Source organism: Somniosus microcephalus, chromosome 6 (genome assembly GCF_052327205.1).
Source record: "Somniosus microcephalus isolate GS21.2 chromosome 6, FLI_Smic_1.0, whole genome shotgun sequence".
Taxonomy (NCBI): domain Eukaryota; kingdom Metazoa; phylum Chordata; class Chondrichthyes; order Squaliformes; family Somniosidae; genus Somniosus; species Somniosus microcephalus.
In genome coordinates, this window is record NC_140992.1 from 10,960,777 (window position 1) to 10,978,515 (window position 17,739).

The 17,739-nt window shown below is 49.8% G+C and overlaps 1 protein-coding gene across 1 annotated transcript in view; it reads right to left on the bottom strand.

The window, feature by feature from the left end:
• Positions 1–17,739, bottom strand: part of fndc3ba (fibronectin type III domain containing 3Ba) — a 480,942-nt gene that overhangs the window by 112,732 nt on the left and 350,471 nt on the right. Inside the window, exons 17-19 of the mRNA XM_085989714.1 lie at positions 16,067–16,185; positions 11,057–11,162; positions 3,184–3,353 (exon numbers count right to left, since the gene is read on the bottom strand). Coding sequence (XP_085845840.1) covers positions 3,184–3,353; positions 11,057–11,162; positions 16,067–16,185 — 395 coding nt within the window. The remainder of the gene's footprint in view (positions 1–3,183; positions 3,354–11,056; positions 11,163–16,066; positions 16,186–17,739) is intronic.

A 17,739-nucleotide genomic window follows, 5' to 3' on the forward strand; every position in this document is an offset into this window, starting at 1 on the left:
TGTGAGCTAGGACACGGGGCAGTGAGCACAGGGGGTGATGGGTGAACGGGACTGGGTGTGAGTTAGGACACGGGGCAGTGAGCACAGAGGGTGATGGGTGAACGGGACTGGGTGTGAGTTAGGACACGGGGCAGTGAGCACAGGGGGTGATGGGTGAACGGGACTGGGTGTGAGTTAGGACACGGGGCAGTGAGCACAGGGGGTGATGGGTGAACGGGACTGGGTGTGAGTTAGGACACGGGGCAGTGAGCACAGGGGGTGATGGGTGAACGGGACTGGGAGTGAGTGAGGACACGGGGCAGTGAGCACAGGGGGTGATGGGTGAACGGGGCTCGGTGTGAGTTAGGACACGGGGCAGTGAGCACAGGGGGTGAAGGGTGAACGGGACTGGGTGTGAGTTAAGACACGGGGCAGTGAGCACAGGGGGTGATGGGTGAACGGGACTGGGTGCGAGTTAGGACACGGGGCAGTGAGCACAGGGGGTGATGGGTGAACGGGACTCGGTGTGAGTGAGGACACGGGGCAGTGAGCACAGAGGGTGATGGGTGAACGGGACTCGGTGCGAGTTAGGACATGGGGCAGTGAGCACAGGGGGTGATGGGTGAACGGGACTCGGTGTGAGTTAGGACACGGGGCAGTGAGCACAGGGGGTGAGGGGTGAACGGGACTTGGTGCGAGTTAGGACACGGGGCAGTGAGCACAGAGGGTGATGGGTGAACGGGACTGGGTGTGAGTTAGGACACGGGGCAGTGAGCACAGGGGGTGATGGGTGAACGGGACTGGGTGTGAGTTAGGACACGGGGCAGTGAGCACAGGGGGTGATGGGTGAACGGGACTGGGTGTGAGTTAGGACACGGGGCAGTGAGCACAGGGGGTGATGGGTGAACGGGACTGGGTGTGAGTGAGGACACGGGGCAGTGAGCACAGGAGGTGATGGGTGAACGGGACTCGGTGCGAGTTAGGACACGGGGCAGTGAGCACAGGGGGTGATGGGTGAACGGGACTGGGTGCGAGTTAGGACACGGGGCAGTGAGCACAGGGGGTGAGGGGTGAACGGGACTTGGTGTGAGTTAGGACCCGGGGCAGTGAGCACAGGGGGTGATGGGTGAACGGGACTCGGTGCGAGTTAGGACACGGGGCAGTGAGCACAGGGGGTGATGGGTGAACGGGACTGGGTGTGAGTTAGGACACGGGGCAGTGAGCACAGGGAGTGATGGGTGATCGGGACTGGGTGTGAGTTAGGACACGGGGCAGTGAGCACAGGGGGTGATGGGTGAACGGGACTGGGTGTGAGTTAGGACACGGGGCAGTGAGCACAGGGAGTGATGGGTGAACGGGACTGGGTGTGAGTTAGGACACGGGGCAGTGAGCGCAGTGGGTGATGGGTGAACGGGACTGGGTGTGAGTTAGGACACGGGGCAGTGAGCGCAGGGGGTGATGGGTGAATGGGACTTGGTGCGAGTTAGGACATGGGGCAGTGAGCACAGGGGGTGATGGGTGAACGGGACTGGGTGTGAGTTAGGACACGGGGCAGTGAGCACAGAGGGTGATGGGTGAACGGGACTGGGTGTGAGTTAGGACACGGGGCAGTGAGCACAGGGGGTGATGGGTGAACGGGACTTGGTGTGAGTTAGGACACGGGGCAGTGAGCACAGGGGGTGATGGGTGAACGGGACTGGGTGTGAGTTAGGACACGGGGCAGTGAGCACAGGGGGTGATGGGTGAACGGGACTGGGTGTGAGTTAGGACACGGGGCAGTGAGCACAGGGGGTGATGGGTGAACGGGACTGGGTGTGAGTTAGGACACGGGGCAGTGAGCACAGGGGGTGATGGGTGAACGGGACTGGGTGTGAGTTAGGACACGGGGCAGTGAGCACAGGGGGTGATGGGTGAACGGGACTGGGTGCGAGTTAGGACACGGGGCAGTGAGCACAGGGGGTGATGGGTGAACGGGACTGGGTGCGAGTTAGGACACGGGGCAGTGAGCACAGTGGGTGAGGGGTGAACGGGACTGGGTGCGAGTTAGGACACGGGGCAGTGAGCACAGGGGGTGATGGGTGAACGGGACTGGGTGAGAGTTAGGACACGGGGCAGTGAGCACAGGGGATGATGGGCGAACGGGACTGGGTGCGAGTTAGGACACGGGGCAGTGAGCACAGGGGGTGATGGGTGAACGGGACTGTGTGTGAGTCAGGACATGGGGCAGTGAGCACAGGGGGTGATGGGTGAACAGGACTGGGTGTGAGTTAGGACACAGGGCAGTGAGCACAGGGGGTGATGGGTGAACGGGACTGGGTGTGAGCTAGGACACGGGGCAGTGAGCACAGGGGGTGATGGGTGAACGGGACTTGGTGCGAGTTAGGACACAGGGCAGTGAGCACAGGGGGTGATGTGTGAACGGGACTGGGTGTGAGTTAGGACACGGGGCAGTGAGCACAGGGGGTGATGTGTGAACGGGACTGGGTGTGAGTTAGGACACGGGGCAGTGAGCACAGGGGGTGATGGGTGAACGGGACTGGGTGTGAGTTAGGACACGGGGCAGCGAGCACAGGGGGTGATGGGTGAACGGGACTCGGTGTGAGTTAGGACACGGGGCAGCAGAGTTTGGGATGAGCTCAGGTTTACGGCGGGAGGGTGCAAGGTGGGGGACCGGCCCGGAGAGCGTCGGAATAGTCGAGTCTGGAGGTGACGAGGGGCACATAGAAACATGGAAGATAGGAGCAGGAGTAGGCCATTCAGCCCCTCGAGCCTGCTCCGCCATTTAATGAGATCATGGCTGATCATCCAAATTCAGTACCCTGTCCCTGCCTTCTCCCCATATCCCTTGATCCCTTTAGCCTTAAGAAATATATCCAACTCCTTCTTGAATATATTTAATGAATTGGCCTCAACTGCCTTCTGTGGTAGAGAATTCCACAGGTTCACCACTCTCTGGGTGAAGAAATTCCTCCTCATCTCTGTCCTAAATGGCTTACCCCTTATCCTTAGACTGTGACCCCTGGTTCTGGACTCCCCGGCCATCGGGAACATCCTTCCTGCATCTAGTAAGATGACCTGAGGTGGGGGCGGAGACGGGGCGATGTTACGGAGCTGGAAGCAGGCGGTCTTGGTGATGGAGAGGAGATGGAGGTGGCGAGCTCAGCTCAGGGTCAATTAAATAGCGGTGTGGTAGAGGAGACTCACCCCTGCTTCGTTGGCCGCGCTCACCCTGAACTGATAAGTGGTCCCGGGCAGGAGGCTGCTGACGGTACATTCCAGGTCAGGACCATGGTAAATCTCCGAAGGTTCCAGTTCTCCTTCACTCATCTCCAAACTGTACTCCGTCACCACTGGGTCTCCGTCTGATGGAGGTCCTAGAGAGAACAATCAATCCAATTCATTTGCAGCTCGGAATTCTGCCTTGAAAAAGCTTTTATTTCCGCCTCCGCCGCCGCCCCCCCCCCGAAGCAACAATTTCTCTCCCTCCCCACTTTAGGAACAGGAAGAGGCCATTCAGCCCCTTGTGCCTGTTCCGCCATTCAATCAGATCACGGCTGATCTGCATCTTAACTCCATCCACCCGCCCTGGTTCCGTAACCTTTAACATCCTTACCTAATAAAAATCTTATCAATTACGGTTTTGAAATTTTCAATTGACCCCCAGCCTCAACAGCTTTTTGGGGGGAGGGAGTTCCAGATTTCCACCACCCTTTGTGTGAAGAAGTATTTCTTGACATCACCCCTGAACAGCCTGGCTCTAATTTTAAGGTTCTGCCCCCTTGTTCTGGACTCCCCCCACCAGAGGAAATAGTTTCTCTCTCTCCACCCGATCAAATCCTTTAATCATCTTAAACATCTCGATTAGATCACCAGTTAATCTTCTGTACTCGAGGGAATACAGGCCTCGTTTACTCTCCTGAAAGTGTCCACTTGTACCGGAGAAAGGAGGCAGTGACTCTCGCCAGGCATTAGGCCGCTAGATCCGTGTGCCCACAGACGGAGACAAACCCAACTCCGAATATCTGCCGTCCATCAGAGATGGGCATCATTCCCACTTTCGGATCGCAAGAAAGCCTTGGGCCTCCCTTGCCCTGATTCTCCACCCTACCGTGCTCACGTCCAGAGAGCCAACCCACCCCCTCGCCACTTACCAGGCCGACAGTGACCGGTCCCGCGGGTTTCCCGGCTGCGGCCTCCTGTCGCCCGAATTCCCGCTCCCGCCCTCCAACATGGCTGGGTTTGGGGCGGGTCACCGAGAAGATTCGTGGCCATGAGATCCCCAGCTATTAAGATCGGGCGAAGCTCCACCGGCCCCTAACCCGCCCGATTTGGGGCTCACAACCACCGACCCCCCCCCGCCCACCTCCCCCACCCTTTAAAATCGGGGCCTGTAAGTAGTCCATTGAGTCCCTCGAGCTTGTTCTGCCATTCAGTGAGATCGTGGCTGATCTGCGACTTAACTCCATCTACCCGCCTTTGGCCCATATCCCTTAATACCTTTGGTTAACAAAAAGCTATCAATCTCAGTTTTAAAATTAACAATTGACCTAGCTTAGCGTCAATTGCCGTTTGCGGAAGAGAGTTCCAAACTTCTGCCACCCTTTGTGTGTAGAAGTTCAAAAGGAAATTGGAGGTGTTCCTGGAGAGAGAAGAGATTGAGAAATGCACAATGGTAAATTTCCTGAATGCAGGCTCGTTAGTTGGAGCCTCAACTGTGGGGAGCCGATACGGAGAATCAAACCTACATCCCACCACCCCCCACACTACAGGAAACTTTTTTTTATCCGGCACCGACGGGACCGACGTGGTGCCGGTTCATCAAAAATTCCGGATAACCGAAAGCTATAGTAAAAGATAGGGAGAGCTGAGAGCTCCGTATAAAGCAACAAACCCTGTTGCTTAGCAACATGTTCAGAACAATGGCCACAAGTTCCAAGCATCTCTGTAGCTTAGCAACAGCTGCAGCCACACCCTTGCACAGCAACAGATCGATGAAGGCAAGTAATATGAAGTATGAACCTACTCCTGAATTTTGCCGGTTAACCGAGATTTCCGGTTATTTAGGTGCCGATAAATCTGTATGTCTCTTTGCTTTACAGGTGTCAACCATGGCTCAGTGGGTAGCACTCTCTCTCGCCTCTGAGTCAGAAGGCTGTGGGTTCGAGTCCCACTCCAGAGACTTGAACACATATTCCAGGCTGACACTCCCAGTGCAGTGCAGTGCCGAGAGAGTGCTGCACTGTCAGAGGTGCCGTTAAATCCGAGGGCCCCCGTCTGCCCTCTCAGGTGGACGTGAAAGGTCCCACTATTTCAAAGACAGGCAGGGGAGCTTTCCCTGATCTCCTGGGCCAGTATTTATCCCTCACATCAATATCACTAAACCAGGTCATTATCTCACTGCTGTTTGTGGGAGCTTGCTGTGCGCAAATTGGCTGCCACGTTTCCTACATTACAACAGTGACTACACTTCAAAAAGTCCTTCAAAAGGATTCTAGCACTAGGGGGCATAGTCTAAAAATTAGAGCCAGACCTTTCAGGAGTGAAATTAGGAAACACTTCTACACACAAAGGGTGGTAGAAGTTTGGAACTCTCTTCCGCAAACGGCAGTTGATGCTAAGCTAGGTCAATTGTTAATTTTAAATCCGAGATTGATAGCTTTTTGTTAACCAAAGGTATTAAGGGATGTGGGCCAAAGGCGGGTAGATGGAGATAGGTGGCAGATCAGCCACGATCTCACTGAATGGCAGAACAAGCTCAAGGCACTCAATGGACTACTCCTGTTCCTATATTTCATTGGCTGTAAAGCGCTTTGGGGCGTCCTGAGGTTGTGGAAGGTGCTGTATGATTTCAAGTTCTTTCTCTAATGGGCGGCAAATCAAGTGGGGTCCGTGTTGGGAATGTGGATTTGTAAAAACGCCCACGGTGGTTGAGAGGGTGGGAAGGTAGGGTTGAGATCAAGCATAAGAACATAAGAAATAGGAGCAGGAGTCGGCCATTCGGCCCCTCGAGCCTGCTCCGCCATTCAATGAGATCATGGCTGATCTTCTGCCTCAACTCCATTCACCGGCCCTATCGCCATATCCCTTGATGCCCTTACTAGTCAGAAATCTATCGACTTCTGTTTTGAATATACCCAATGACTGAGCCTCCACAGTCCTCTGGGGTAGAGAATTCCAAAGATTCACCACCCTCTGTGTGAAGAAATTTCTTCTCATCTCAGTCCTGAATGGCCTGCCCTTTATCTTGAGGCTGTGGCCCCTGGTTCTAGACTCCGCAGTCAAGGGAAACATTCTCCCAGCATCCACCCTATCAAGCCCTGTAATAATTTTGTATGCTTCAATGAGATCCCCTCTCACTCTTCTGAATTCAAGAGAATACAGGCCTAGTTTACTCAATCTTTTCTCATACGACAGTCCCGCCATCCCAGGAATCAATCTCGTGAACCTTCGTTGCACTCCCTTCCTTAGGTAAGGAGACCAAAATTGTACACAGTACTCCAGGTGTGGTCTCTCCAAGGCCCTATATAATTGGAGTAAAACTTCTTTACTCCTGTACTCGAATCCTCTTGTAATGAAGGCCAGCATACCATTTGCCTTCCTAATGGCTTGCTGCACCTGCACATTCATTTTCAGTGAATCATGTACAAGGACACCCAGGTCCCTTTGAGCATCTGCATGCCCCAATCTTTCACCATATCCGTACTCTTTGTTTTATGTCTGATAACCAATTCTCAATCCATGCTAGTATATTACCCCCAATTCCATGTGCCCTAATTTTGTTCATCAACCTCTTGTGTGGGACCTTATCGAAGGCCTTCTGAAAATCCAGATACACCACATCTACCGGTTCCCCTTTGTTTACTCCACTAGTTACATCCTCAAAGAACTCCAATAGGTTTGTCAAACAGGATTTCCCTTTCATAAATCCATGTTGACTCTGCCCAATCTTACTATTAGTTTCTAAATGCCCAGTTATTGCATCCTTTATAATAGATTCCAGCATTTTCCCAACTACTGATGTGAGGCTAACAGGTCTGTAGTTCCTCATTTTCTCTGTCCCTCCTTTCTTAAATAGCGGGGTTACATTTGCTACCCTCCAATCTGCAGGAACCGTTCCAGAATCTATAGAATTTTGGAAGATGACAACCAATGCGTCCACTATCCCAATGGTCACCTCTTTCAAAACCCTAGGATGTAGTTCATCAGGTCCTTGGGATTTATCGACTTTTAGTCCCATTAATTTTGCTAGTACTGTTTTTTTACTAATAATAATTTCTTTACGTTCCTCATTCTTGTCACACCCTTGGTTTTCTCGAATTTCTGGGAGGCTTTTTGTGTCTTCCTCCGTGAAGACAGAAACAAAGTATTTATTTAATTTCTCTGCCATTTCCTCATTGCTCATTATAAATTCACCCGTCTCTGACTGTAAAGGACCTACATTTACCTTTGCCAGTCTTTTCCTTTTCACATACCTATAGAAGCTTTTACAATCATTTTTTATATTTTTCGCTAGTTTGTGCTCATATTCCATTTTCCCTTTATCAATTTCTTGGTCCCCCTTTGCTGAATTCTAAAAAGATCCCAATCCTCAGGCTGACCGCTTTTTCTGGCAACTTTATAAGGTTCCTCCTTTGACTTAATACTAGCTTTAATTTATTTTGTTAGCTATGGTTGGATCACTTTTCCTTTTGGGTTTTTATGCCCTAGAGGAATATATGTTTGTTGCAAATTATGCATTATTTCCTTGAATGTTAGCCATTGTATGTCCACCTTCATACCTTTTAGTGTAGTCTCCCAATCTACCATGGCCAACTTGTCCCTCATACCCTTGTAGTTTCCTCTGTTTAGATTGATGACCTTAGTTTCAGATTGGACTACATCACTCTCAAACTTAATGTAAAATTCAATCATATTATGGTAATTTGTCCCTAAAGACTCCTTTACCACAAGATTATTGATTAGCCCTTTCTCATTACACAGTACCAGATCCAGAATAGCCTGTTCCCTGGCTGGTTTCTCCACATACTGATCCAGGAAACCATCTCGCATGCATTCCAAGAATTCGTCCTCCACACCATTAGTGGTCATTTGATTTGCCCAGTCAATATGTAGATTAAAGTCCCCCAGGAAATGAACAGTCGATGGTCATTTTTTATGCTCCTAGAATCTCCCGAATTCATAGTGAAAATGGATAAACAAACGAATCTTCAGTTGCTTCGCTCTCCAATGAATTGCGCAAAGGAAGAGTGTCCGGGAGGATTTCTGTTCTAATGTAGGCAATTATTTTTGCCATATCTTGATGAAAGGAAAGGGCTGAAACATTAGGGTCTCTTTACTCTGCAGTGAGCTGTGATTGAAGAAGCTTTATTCATTAGGATTTAAGTGGTGAGTAAATGGGCAGAGATTAAAAGGCACTTACTGACTACCATATTTATATATAATGTAAAGTGACTCACAGGCATACTCCTTCTAAATGCCAAAAGGCTATTTTTGCGTTTCCGTATGTTTTGCAAACCCTCAGAAGCTCTGTCACCCAGTCGGCCGGACTATCACAGGATCACAGAAACCCCACAATGCAGATAGAGGCCATTTCGGCCCATCGAGCCTGCACCGACACATATCCCACCCGATCCCCGTAACCCCTACGTCAACACATATCCCACCCTATCCCCGTAACCCCACGTATTAAATCCCCCTAACACTAAGGGTCAATTTATCATAGCCAATCATCCTAACCCGCACATCTTTGGACTGTGGGAGGAAACCGGAGCACCCGGAGGAAACCCACGCAAACACGGGGAGAATGTGCAAACTCCACACAGACAGTCACCCGAGGGCGGATTTGAACCCGGGTCCCTGGCGCTGTGAGGCAACAGTGCTAACCACTATGCCACTGTGCTGCCGACTACATGGGAAACGCTTCAACTCGGAAGGTCCAGGGCTCGTGGGCTTGAGGTAGAACTAGGTTAGATGTCAGGAGGTTCTTCTGCTCCCATCGGACTGTAGATCTACGGAACTCATCCCCGATCCACGGCAACTCTTCAAACAAGAGCTGGATCAGTTCCTGATCACTGCGTACAACGGATTGGTGGACTGCTAAGTCATGTAACTCACGGTCAATGCCTTCTTCCAGACATGTCCAGCCACTGTTAGCGGCCATGCCTTCAGCTGCCTGGGCCCTGAGCTCTGGAATTCCCTCCCTAAACCTCTCCGCCTCTCTCTCCCCCTTTAAGACTCCTTAAATCCGACCTCTTTGAACAAGCTTTCGGTCACTTGTCCTAATATCTCCTTATGTGGCTCGTTGCCAAATTGTGTTTGATAATCGCGCTTGTGAAGCGCCTTGGGACGTTTTACTACGTTAAAGACGATATATAAATGCAAGTTGTTGTTGATTAATGCAAGTTGTTGTTAATTAATACGAGAGGAATTTTCCAGATCTTTTGTACCCATACGGGCGTCTGGTTTAAAGAAGGATCCTGCGGGTTCGGCGAGGGTGTCCCTCTCGCTTGCCCACTACAGCACGTTAGACAGTGGGCAGACAGTGAGGCCTTGGAGGGCAAATCCCATGGGCGGTTATACCCGCCCGCCCGTTTATGAAAGGGGTGGGGAAGATTAAAATTGCCCCTAAACTTGATCCAGCCATATTGTTGACTGTGCTGGATATTTCAAATCCCAGGGGTAAGAAGGGGAGAAGGAGACCAGGGGAATGTCGGAAGAAGATTCCAAAACGCTTTACAGCCAATTAAGTACTTTTTTGAAGTGTAGTCACTGTTGTAATGTAGGAAACGCGGCAGCCAATTTGTGCGCAGCAAGCTCTCACAAACAGCAGCCTGATAATGAGTAGATAATCTGTTGGTTAAGGGATAAATATTGGCCCAGGACACCGGGAAGAACTCCCCTGCTCTTCTTCAAAATAGTGCCTGCGGGATCTTTTACGTCCACCCGAGAGAGCAGAGGGGGCCTCGGTTTAGCGTCTCATCCGAAAGACGGCACCTCTGACAGTGCGGCTCTCCCTCAGCATTGCACTGGGAGTGTCGGCCCAAGTCTCTGGAGTGGGACTCGAACCCACGATGTTCACACTGCTACCAACTGAGCCAGGCTGACCTTTCTTGAGATGAGGAGCTGAACCAAAGAACGATGGGTTTGTCCTGCCTCCTGACGTTTCCTTAAGTGGAATATTCTCATATTGTTACCTTTAGGTTTCAGCTGTGGCTCAGTGGGCAGCACTCTCTCACTTCTGAGTCAGAAGATCGTGGGATCAAATTCCACTCCAGAGACTTGAGAACAAAATCTAAGCTGACACTCCAGTGCGGTGCTGAGGGAGTGCTGCACTGTCGGACGTGCCGTCTTTCAGATGAGACATTAAACCGAGGCCCCGTCTGCCCTCTCAGGTGGATTTAAAAGATCCCACGGCACTGCTAGAAGAGCAGGGGAGTTCTCCCCGAGGTCCTGGGGCCAATATTTATCCCTCAATCAACATCACTAAAAAACAGATTATTTGGTCATTATCACATTGCTGCTCGTGGGAGCTTGCTGTGCGCAAATTGGCTGCCCCAGTACCTACATTCCAACAGTGACTACACTTCAGAAAGTACTTCATTGGCTGTGAAGCGCTTTGGGATTTCCAGAGGTTGTGAAAGGCGCTATAGAAATGCAAGTTCATTCTTTCTTAACCAGAACACTCGACCCCTCACAGAATCACAGAATCCCCACAGTGCAGATAGAGGCCATTTCGGCCCATCGAGCCTGCACCGACACATATCCCACCCTATCCCCGTAACCCCACGTATTTAATCCCCCCTAACACTAAGGGTCAATTTATCATAGCCAAATCAACCTAACCCGCACATCTTTGGACTGTGGGAGGAAACCGGAGCACCCGGAGGAAACCCACGCAGACACAGGGAGAATGTGCAAACTCCACACAGACAGTCACCCGAGGCCGGATTCGAACCCGGGTCCCTGGCGCTGTGAGGCAACAGTGCTAACCACTATGCCACCACCCCTATTTACTAACGCGAGAGACACCGACGCCAGCAATGTCCATGCCGGAGCCCACTGTGTCCATTGTACTTACCCCATTGTATCTGAAACTCTTTGTGTTTCGGTTTCCCCACAAGCCTTGGGGGTTGACACAGTCCGGGTGCGATACTCTGCGTGTGAATGGACAGACTGTCGGAGCACTGGAGCAGGAAAGGAGAGTGGGAGAGAAGAAATAGAGAATTACCCCGGGGCAACATTGTGGAAAGAATCCAATCGGAAGGTACCACTGTAGAATGGGAGAGGGTCGAGGACGGTGGGCTCCTCCTGTACTGAATATCTTCACTCAAATATCAAACACTGACTCACAGCTGGCAAGGTGTTCCTTCACTTATCAAAGAACCTCTCTCAATTTGTCTTACAGGGGAGGTTGGGGGCAGTTTTGCAGAATATCCCTTCAGGAGATTAATTGAGTGGGGTAGGGTATGTATCTATCTGTGCATTTAACTGCATAGCTATCCATTTATCCATCAATGTATCTATCTGCGTATCAATCGAGATATGCAACTATTTTTCCATCTGTCTATCTGTCGCTGTCTCTCTATTTATCTCTCTGTTTTTCTGTCTATCTGTCTGTCCATCTGTTTGTCTGTCTGTTTATCCATCTATGTATGTCTGTTTATATATCTATCTAACCAATTATGTCTATCTATCTATCCATCCATGTCTATCTATCTATCCATCCATGTCTATCTATCTATCTATCCATCCATGTCTATCTATCCATTCATGTCTATCTATCTATCTAACCATCCATGTCTATCTATCCATTCATGTCTATCTATCTATCTAACCATCCATGTCTATCTATCCATTCATGTCTATCTATCTATCTAACCATCCATGTCTATCTATCTATCCATTCATGTCTATCTATCTATCTAACCATCCATGTCCAATTCCAATTCCAATTCCAATTCAAATGCTTTATTGGCATGAAAGTTTACAGAGAACCATATTGCCAAAGCTTACATAGCAAAAAGGTACAGTTTTCCAACATTCTGTAGGTGTCAATCGATTTGACATTTGTTGGTTACATACAAAATTACTTTTAAACAATATTAATTTTAAACAGTCTTTGTACTTCATTTGGTACGCTCAATATTAATTTTAAACAGTCTTAATTTTTAAACAGTCCTCAGGTTGTGACATGTTGTTACATATTTGGCCCCAAGGTATGGTCTATCTCCTTCTCCCAGGACTAATCTCAATTTTGACAGGTCATCCAATTCCTTGAAATCTGGGGTTGTTTGGCTTAGCTTGTTGAATAATATGTTTCTTGATGTGTTGAATTTTTCGCATTTTAGGAGGAAATGCATCTCTGTTTCAACCTCGCCGGCCAGACATTGATCGCATATTCTATTCTCTCTAGGCTGCCAGGATTTCTTGTATCTGCCTTTTTCAATTTCCAGTTGGTGGTCGCTTAGTCTGTACCTGGTGAGGGTCTGTCTCTGTTTTGTGTCCCTGATGGTCGTGAGGTAGTCTGCCAGTTTATATTCTCTTTTTAGGGCCCGGTAACATTCTAATCTGCTTTGGCTTTCAGTTATTTTGTTCCAATGTTCCAGGTAGGTTTCTTTGCATTTTTTAATGATTTGGTTCACTCGGATTGGTGTTTGGACGGCTGTGTTGGTCTGGGGCTGGTCTATCTATCCATCTATCCATTCATGTCTATCTATCTATCTAACCATCCATGTCTATCTATCCATCCATGTCTATCTATCCATTCATGTCTATCTATCTATCTAACCATCCATGTCTATCTATCCATTCATGTCTATCTATCTATCTAACCATCCATGTCTATCTATCCATTCATGTCTATCTATCTATCTAACCATCCATGTCTATCTATCCATTCATGTCTATCTATCTATCTAACCATCCATGTCTATCTATCTATCTATCCATTCATGTCTATCTATCTATCTAACCATCCATGTCTATCTATCCATCTATGTCTATCTATCTATCTATCTATCCGTCTGTCTATCGGGATCTAGAGCACCTGTCACCCTTGATCCTCATTGACTCAAGTGCGATATTCATAAAACTGCTACTAATCACACCTGAACAGGTATGGAACCGACCAATGAAAAAGTAGCACTTTAAAAAGAAAGAGAAAGAAAGCCAATCATTTCCTGCTGATTTTTTACTGACTTCGATGACTAGGTGTCTTCCCAGAGAAGAGAACAGGGGGTTTACAAGCTGCTGCCAACCTAGAGATAAACTTCCCTCGGCAACAACAATCAGCTTCTAATAAACCTCAGGATGGACCTTTTTATTGCAATTATTAAGACTTTTTGGCCACAAAGGGACACATTAGCTAAAATGTAGCTCCATCTTAGTGACACACAGCTTCCCTCAAGACACTTCCTTTAAGTCCAATGGGAGAAAGGCTATCAAGATTTAAACATTCCCCCCTCATTATTATATCGGAACACACTTGGGGCAAAATTGGACCTCATTTTGCCTGTTTCTTGGGTGCAAAATGGGGTATTAAAGGTCCCAATTTCACGGGGCTATGTCACCATTGGCACCTGAAATATGTCCCAACACCATATAATGCTCAGGTGGTATATTCGACCAAAATCCTTCACCGCCTGCCGTGATGGAAGCTTTATCCCGCGCATCTTCGACTAATCAGGAGCACTGCCAGGGGAGGTCACCTGGGATATAACAATTCGGTGGGTGAGGCTCCTGCCATTGTGAAACAGCGCATCCTCGCCTCACCATCACCATCAGCAATGCCAGGGGAGGTCTGCTGGTGTTATGTAAATACTCACTGAAATGCCATTTAAAAAGGCAAACAAAGACTGGGGCTCATTTCTCGAGGGATAGAATTGAAAAGCAGAGAAGTTATGTTAAACTTGTATTGAACCTCGGTTAGACCACACCTTGGAGCACTGGGCACAGTTCTGGTCTCCGTATTACAAAAAGGATATCAAGGTACTGGAGAAGGTGCAAAAAAAGATTTACTAGGATGATACCAGAACTGAGAGGTTATACCGAGCAGGAAAGATTGAACAGGCTGGGGCTCTTTTCTCTGGAAAAGAGAAGGCTGAGGGGTGACCTGATAGAGGTCTTTAAGATTATGAAAGGGTTTGATAGGGTAGATATTTCTACTTGTGGGGGAGTCCAAAACTAGGGGTCATCAATATAAGATGGTCACTAATAAATCCAATTCAGGAGAAACTTCTTTACCCAGAGAGTGGTGAGAATGTGGAACTCGCTACCACAGGGAGTGGTTGAGGTGAATAGCAGAGATACATTTAAGGGGAAGCTAGATAAACACACGAGGGAGAAAAGGTAGAAGGATATGCAGATAAGGTTAGATGAAGTAAGGGTGGGAGGAGGCTCGTGTGGAGCATAAACACCGGCATAGACCAGGTGGGCCGAATGGCCTGTTTCTGTGCTGTAAAACGTTGCATGTAAATCTGCGTAATAATGACTATTGAGGGACAGGTCATCACTCTTGGAGGCAATTCAGCGGGGAATGTAGTTTTGCCATTTGGAACCGAATGAACCTGTCCAGATGAGAGTCATTAACGAGATGTTTTAAATCATTTACAAACAAAATGATCAGCAGATGTTCTACTGAATAGTCATCAGCAGCCACTAATGCCCTTTGGGGATGTGACTGGCACCACGTTTTGAGAAGTGCTATCCTGTGTGAGGCACACGTTAATTTATCCAATGTTCTTTCTGCCATGATCAGAAGCAGGTCAGTCGAACCTTGCCCTGTCACTGTGGTGACTGATGATACAGGACACATTGTCACCGGGTCGAAATCCTGGAACTCCCGACCCAACAGCGCTGAGGGAGCACCTTCACCACACGGACTGCAGCGGTCTATAGGAGGAGGAGGAGGAGGGGGCTCACCGCCACCTTCTCAAGGGGGGCAACTAGGGACAGGCAACAAATGCAAGCCTTGCCAGCGACGCCCACATCCCAAGTAAAACTGAGGCCCAGTCTGCTCTCTCGGGTGGGCGAAAGGATCCCACGGCCACTATTCTGAAGAAGAGCAAGGGAGTTCTCCCCGGTGTTCTGGGCCAATATTTATCCCTCAATCAACATCACTAAAAAAAAAACAGATTATCTGGTCATTATCTCATTGCTGTTTGTGGGATCTTGCTGTACGCAAATCGTCTGCCACGTTTCCCACATTGCAACAGCACCTACTCTTCAAAAGTACTTCATTGGCTGTAAAGCGCTTGGGGGATGTCCTGAGGTCGTAAAAGGCGCTATAGAAATGCAAGTCCTACTTTCTTTGTCTGATGAGGTACAGTTCCAAGTCCAACTGAGCCTCCAAGTGTCCAATTTTCAAGACTTGAGCCCAGGAAGAGCGAGAGTCAGAAAGCTTTCACACCTTTGCGGCATATCAAAAGCCGATGCCAATTCCGACCTCGCCCAACCACCCGTCCCTGAACGCCTCCCAGCAAAAGTCACCGGTGACAGCGATCAGGAGCAGGGTAGCTGCTCTTCCCTCCCATCCCTTGCCCAGGGGTGCCTTGGTCCCGAGTGGGGGGCCGTGTTTCTCGCTGACCAGGAAATTCCCCTGAGCTTCTCCAGCCGGTACTTCACGGGAAGGGCAGTGTAATCGGAGATTCCGCTTTGCATTCAGGCGGAGAGGAAGCATCTCCGAGGAATTTCGTGGCCTTTACTCTCTGGGGAGACCTTTAAAGATACCAAGGCTGGAGAAGTATCGCGGCCACGGCTGCGAGGTGGGATGTTTAGGAAACCACGTTACCTCCGCGATCTCTGCGCTCCTCCAATTCTGGCCTCTTGCGCATCCCCCGATATTGGCGGTCGTGCCTTCAGCTGCCTGGGCCCCCAAGCTCTGGAATTCCCTCCCTAAACCTTTCTACATCTCTCTCCTCCTTTAAGACTCTCCTTAAAACCTACCTCCTTGACCAAGCTTTTGGTCGCCTGTCCTAATGTTTCCTTATACGGCCCGGCATCATATTTTGCCTGATGACGCTCCTGTGAAGCGCCTTGGGATGTTTTTGCTATGTTAAAGGCTCAGTATAAATGGGAGTGGTTGCTGTACCTGACTGTGGCCCCCGGTGCTGATACAACAGGCTCTGAACCTGTACAAAGTGCCTGGTTTCAACTGATGGCAGACGGTCTCATTGGCCGATCCGCTGTACACCACCTCCCACTGGCTTCCTGCGAAGGGACATTGAAAGAAAAACTCAATTCCACCAGAAAAGGCCTCTTCAAATCACCACCGACTACTTCATTCCAAAAGGGGAGGCTGCAAATCATTGAAGCTCAATGTAGCTACAATACACAAGCACGCCGGCAACCCGCTGGGGTCCAGCGCTCACAGCACCGTCCCTGGCACAAGGGGTCATGTAGTCCAGTGTTGTTCATGACGATTTGCCAGGAGTCCTGGCCCAAACGGTATCTCACTCGAGCGCTGCTCTTGGGGGGGTCGCAGCCAACACACTGTACCAGGGAATGACGGGATATGGAGCCGGGTGTTCCCAACACACTGTACCTGGGAATGACGGGATATGGAGCCGGGTGTTCCCAACACACTGTACCAGGGAATGACGGGATATGGAGCCGGGTGTTCCCAACACACTGTACCAGGGAATGACGGGATATGGAGCCGGGTGTTCCCAACACACTGTACCAGGGAATGACGGGATATGGAGCCGGGTGTTCCCAACACACTGTACCAGGGAATGACGGGATATGGAGCCGGGTGTTCCCAACACACTGTACCAGGGAATGACGGGATATGGAGCCGGGTGTTCCCAACACACTGTACCAGGGAATGATGAGAGGTGGGTCTGGGTATTCCCAAACACACTGTACCAGGGAATGACGGGATATGGAGCCGGGTGTTCCCAACACACTGTACCTGGGAATGACGGGATATGGAGCCGGGTGTTCCCAACACACTGTACCAGGGAATGATGAGAGGTGGGTCTGGGTATTCCCAAACACACTGTACCTGGGAATGATGGGATGTGGGTCTGGGTATTCCCAACACACTGTACCAGGGAATGATGGGATGTGGGTCCGGGTGTACCCAACACACTGTACCAGGGAATGCTGGGATGTGGGTCTGGGTGTACCCAACACACTGTACCAGGGAATGCTGGGATGTGGGTCTGGGTATTCCCAACACACTGTACCAGGGAATGATGGGATGTGGGTCTGGGTATTCCCGACACACTGTACCAGGGAATGCTGGGATGTGGGTCTGGGTGTACCCAACACACTGTACCAGGGAATGCTGGGATGTGGGTCTGGGTATTCCCGACACACTGTACCAGGGAATGATGGGATGTGGGTCTGGGTGTACCCAACACACTGTACCAGGGAATGCTGGGATGTGGGTCTGGGTATTCCCAACACACTGTACCAGGGAATGATGGGATGTGGGTCTGGGTGTACCCAACACACTGTACCAGGGAATGCTGGGATGTGGGTCTGGGTATTCCCAACACACTGTACCAGGGAATGCTGGGATGTGGGTCTGGGTGTACCCAACACACTGTACCAGGGAATGCTGGGATGTGGGTCTGGGTATTCCCAACACACTGTACCAGGGAATGATGGGATGTGGGTCTGGGTATTCCTGACACACTGTACCAGGGAATGCTGGGATGTGGGTCTGGGTATTCCCGACACACTGTACCAGGGAATGATGGGATGTGGGTCTGGGTATTCCCGACACACTGTGCCAGGGAATGATGGGATGTGGGT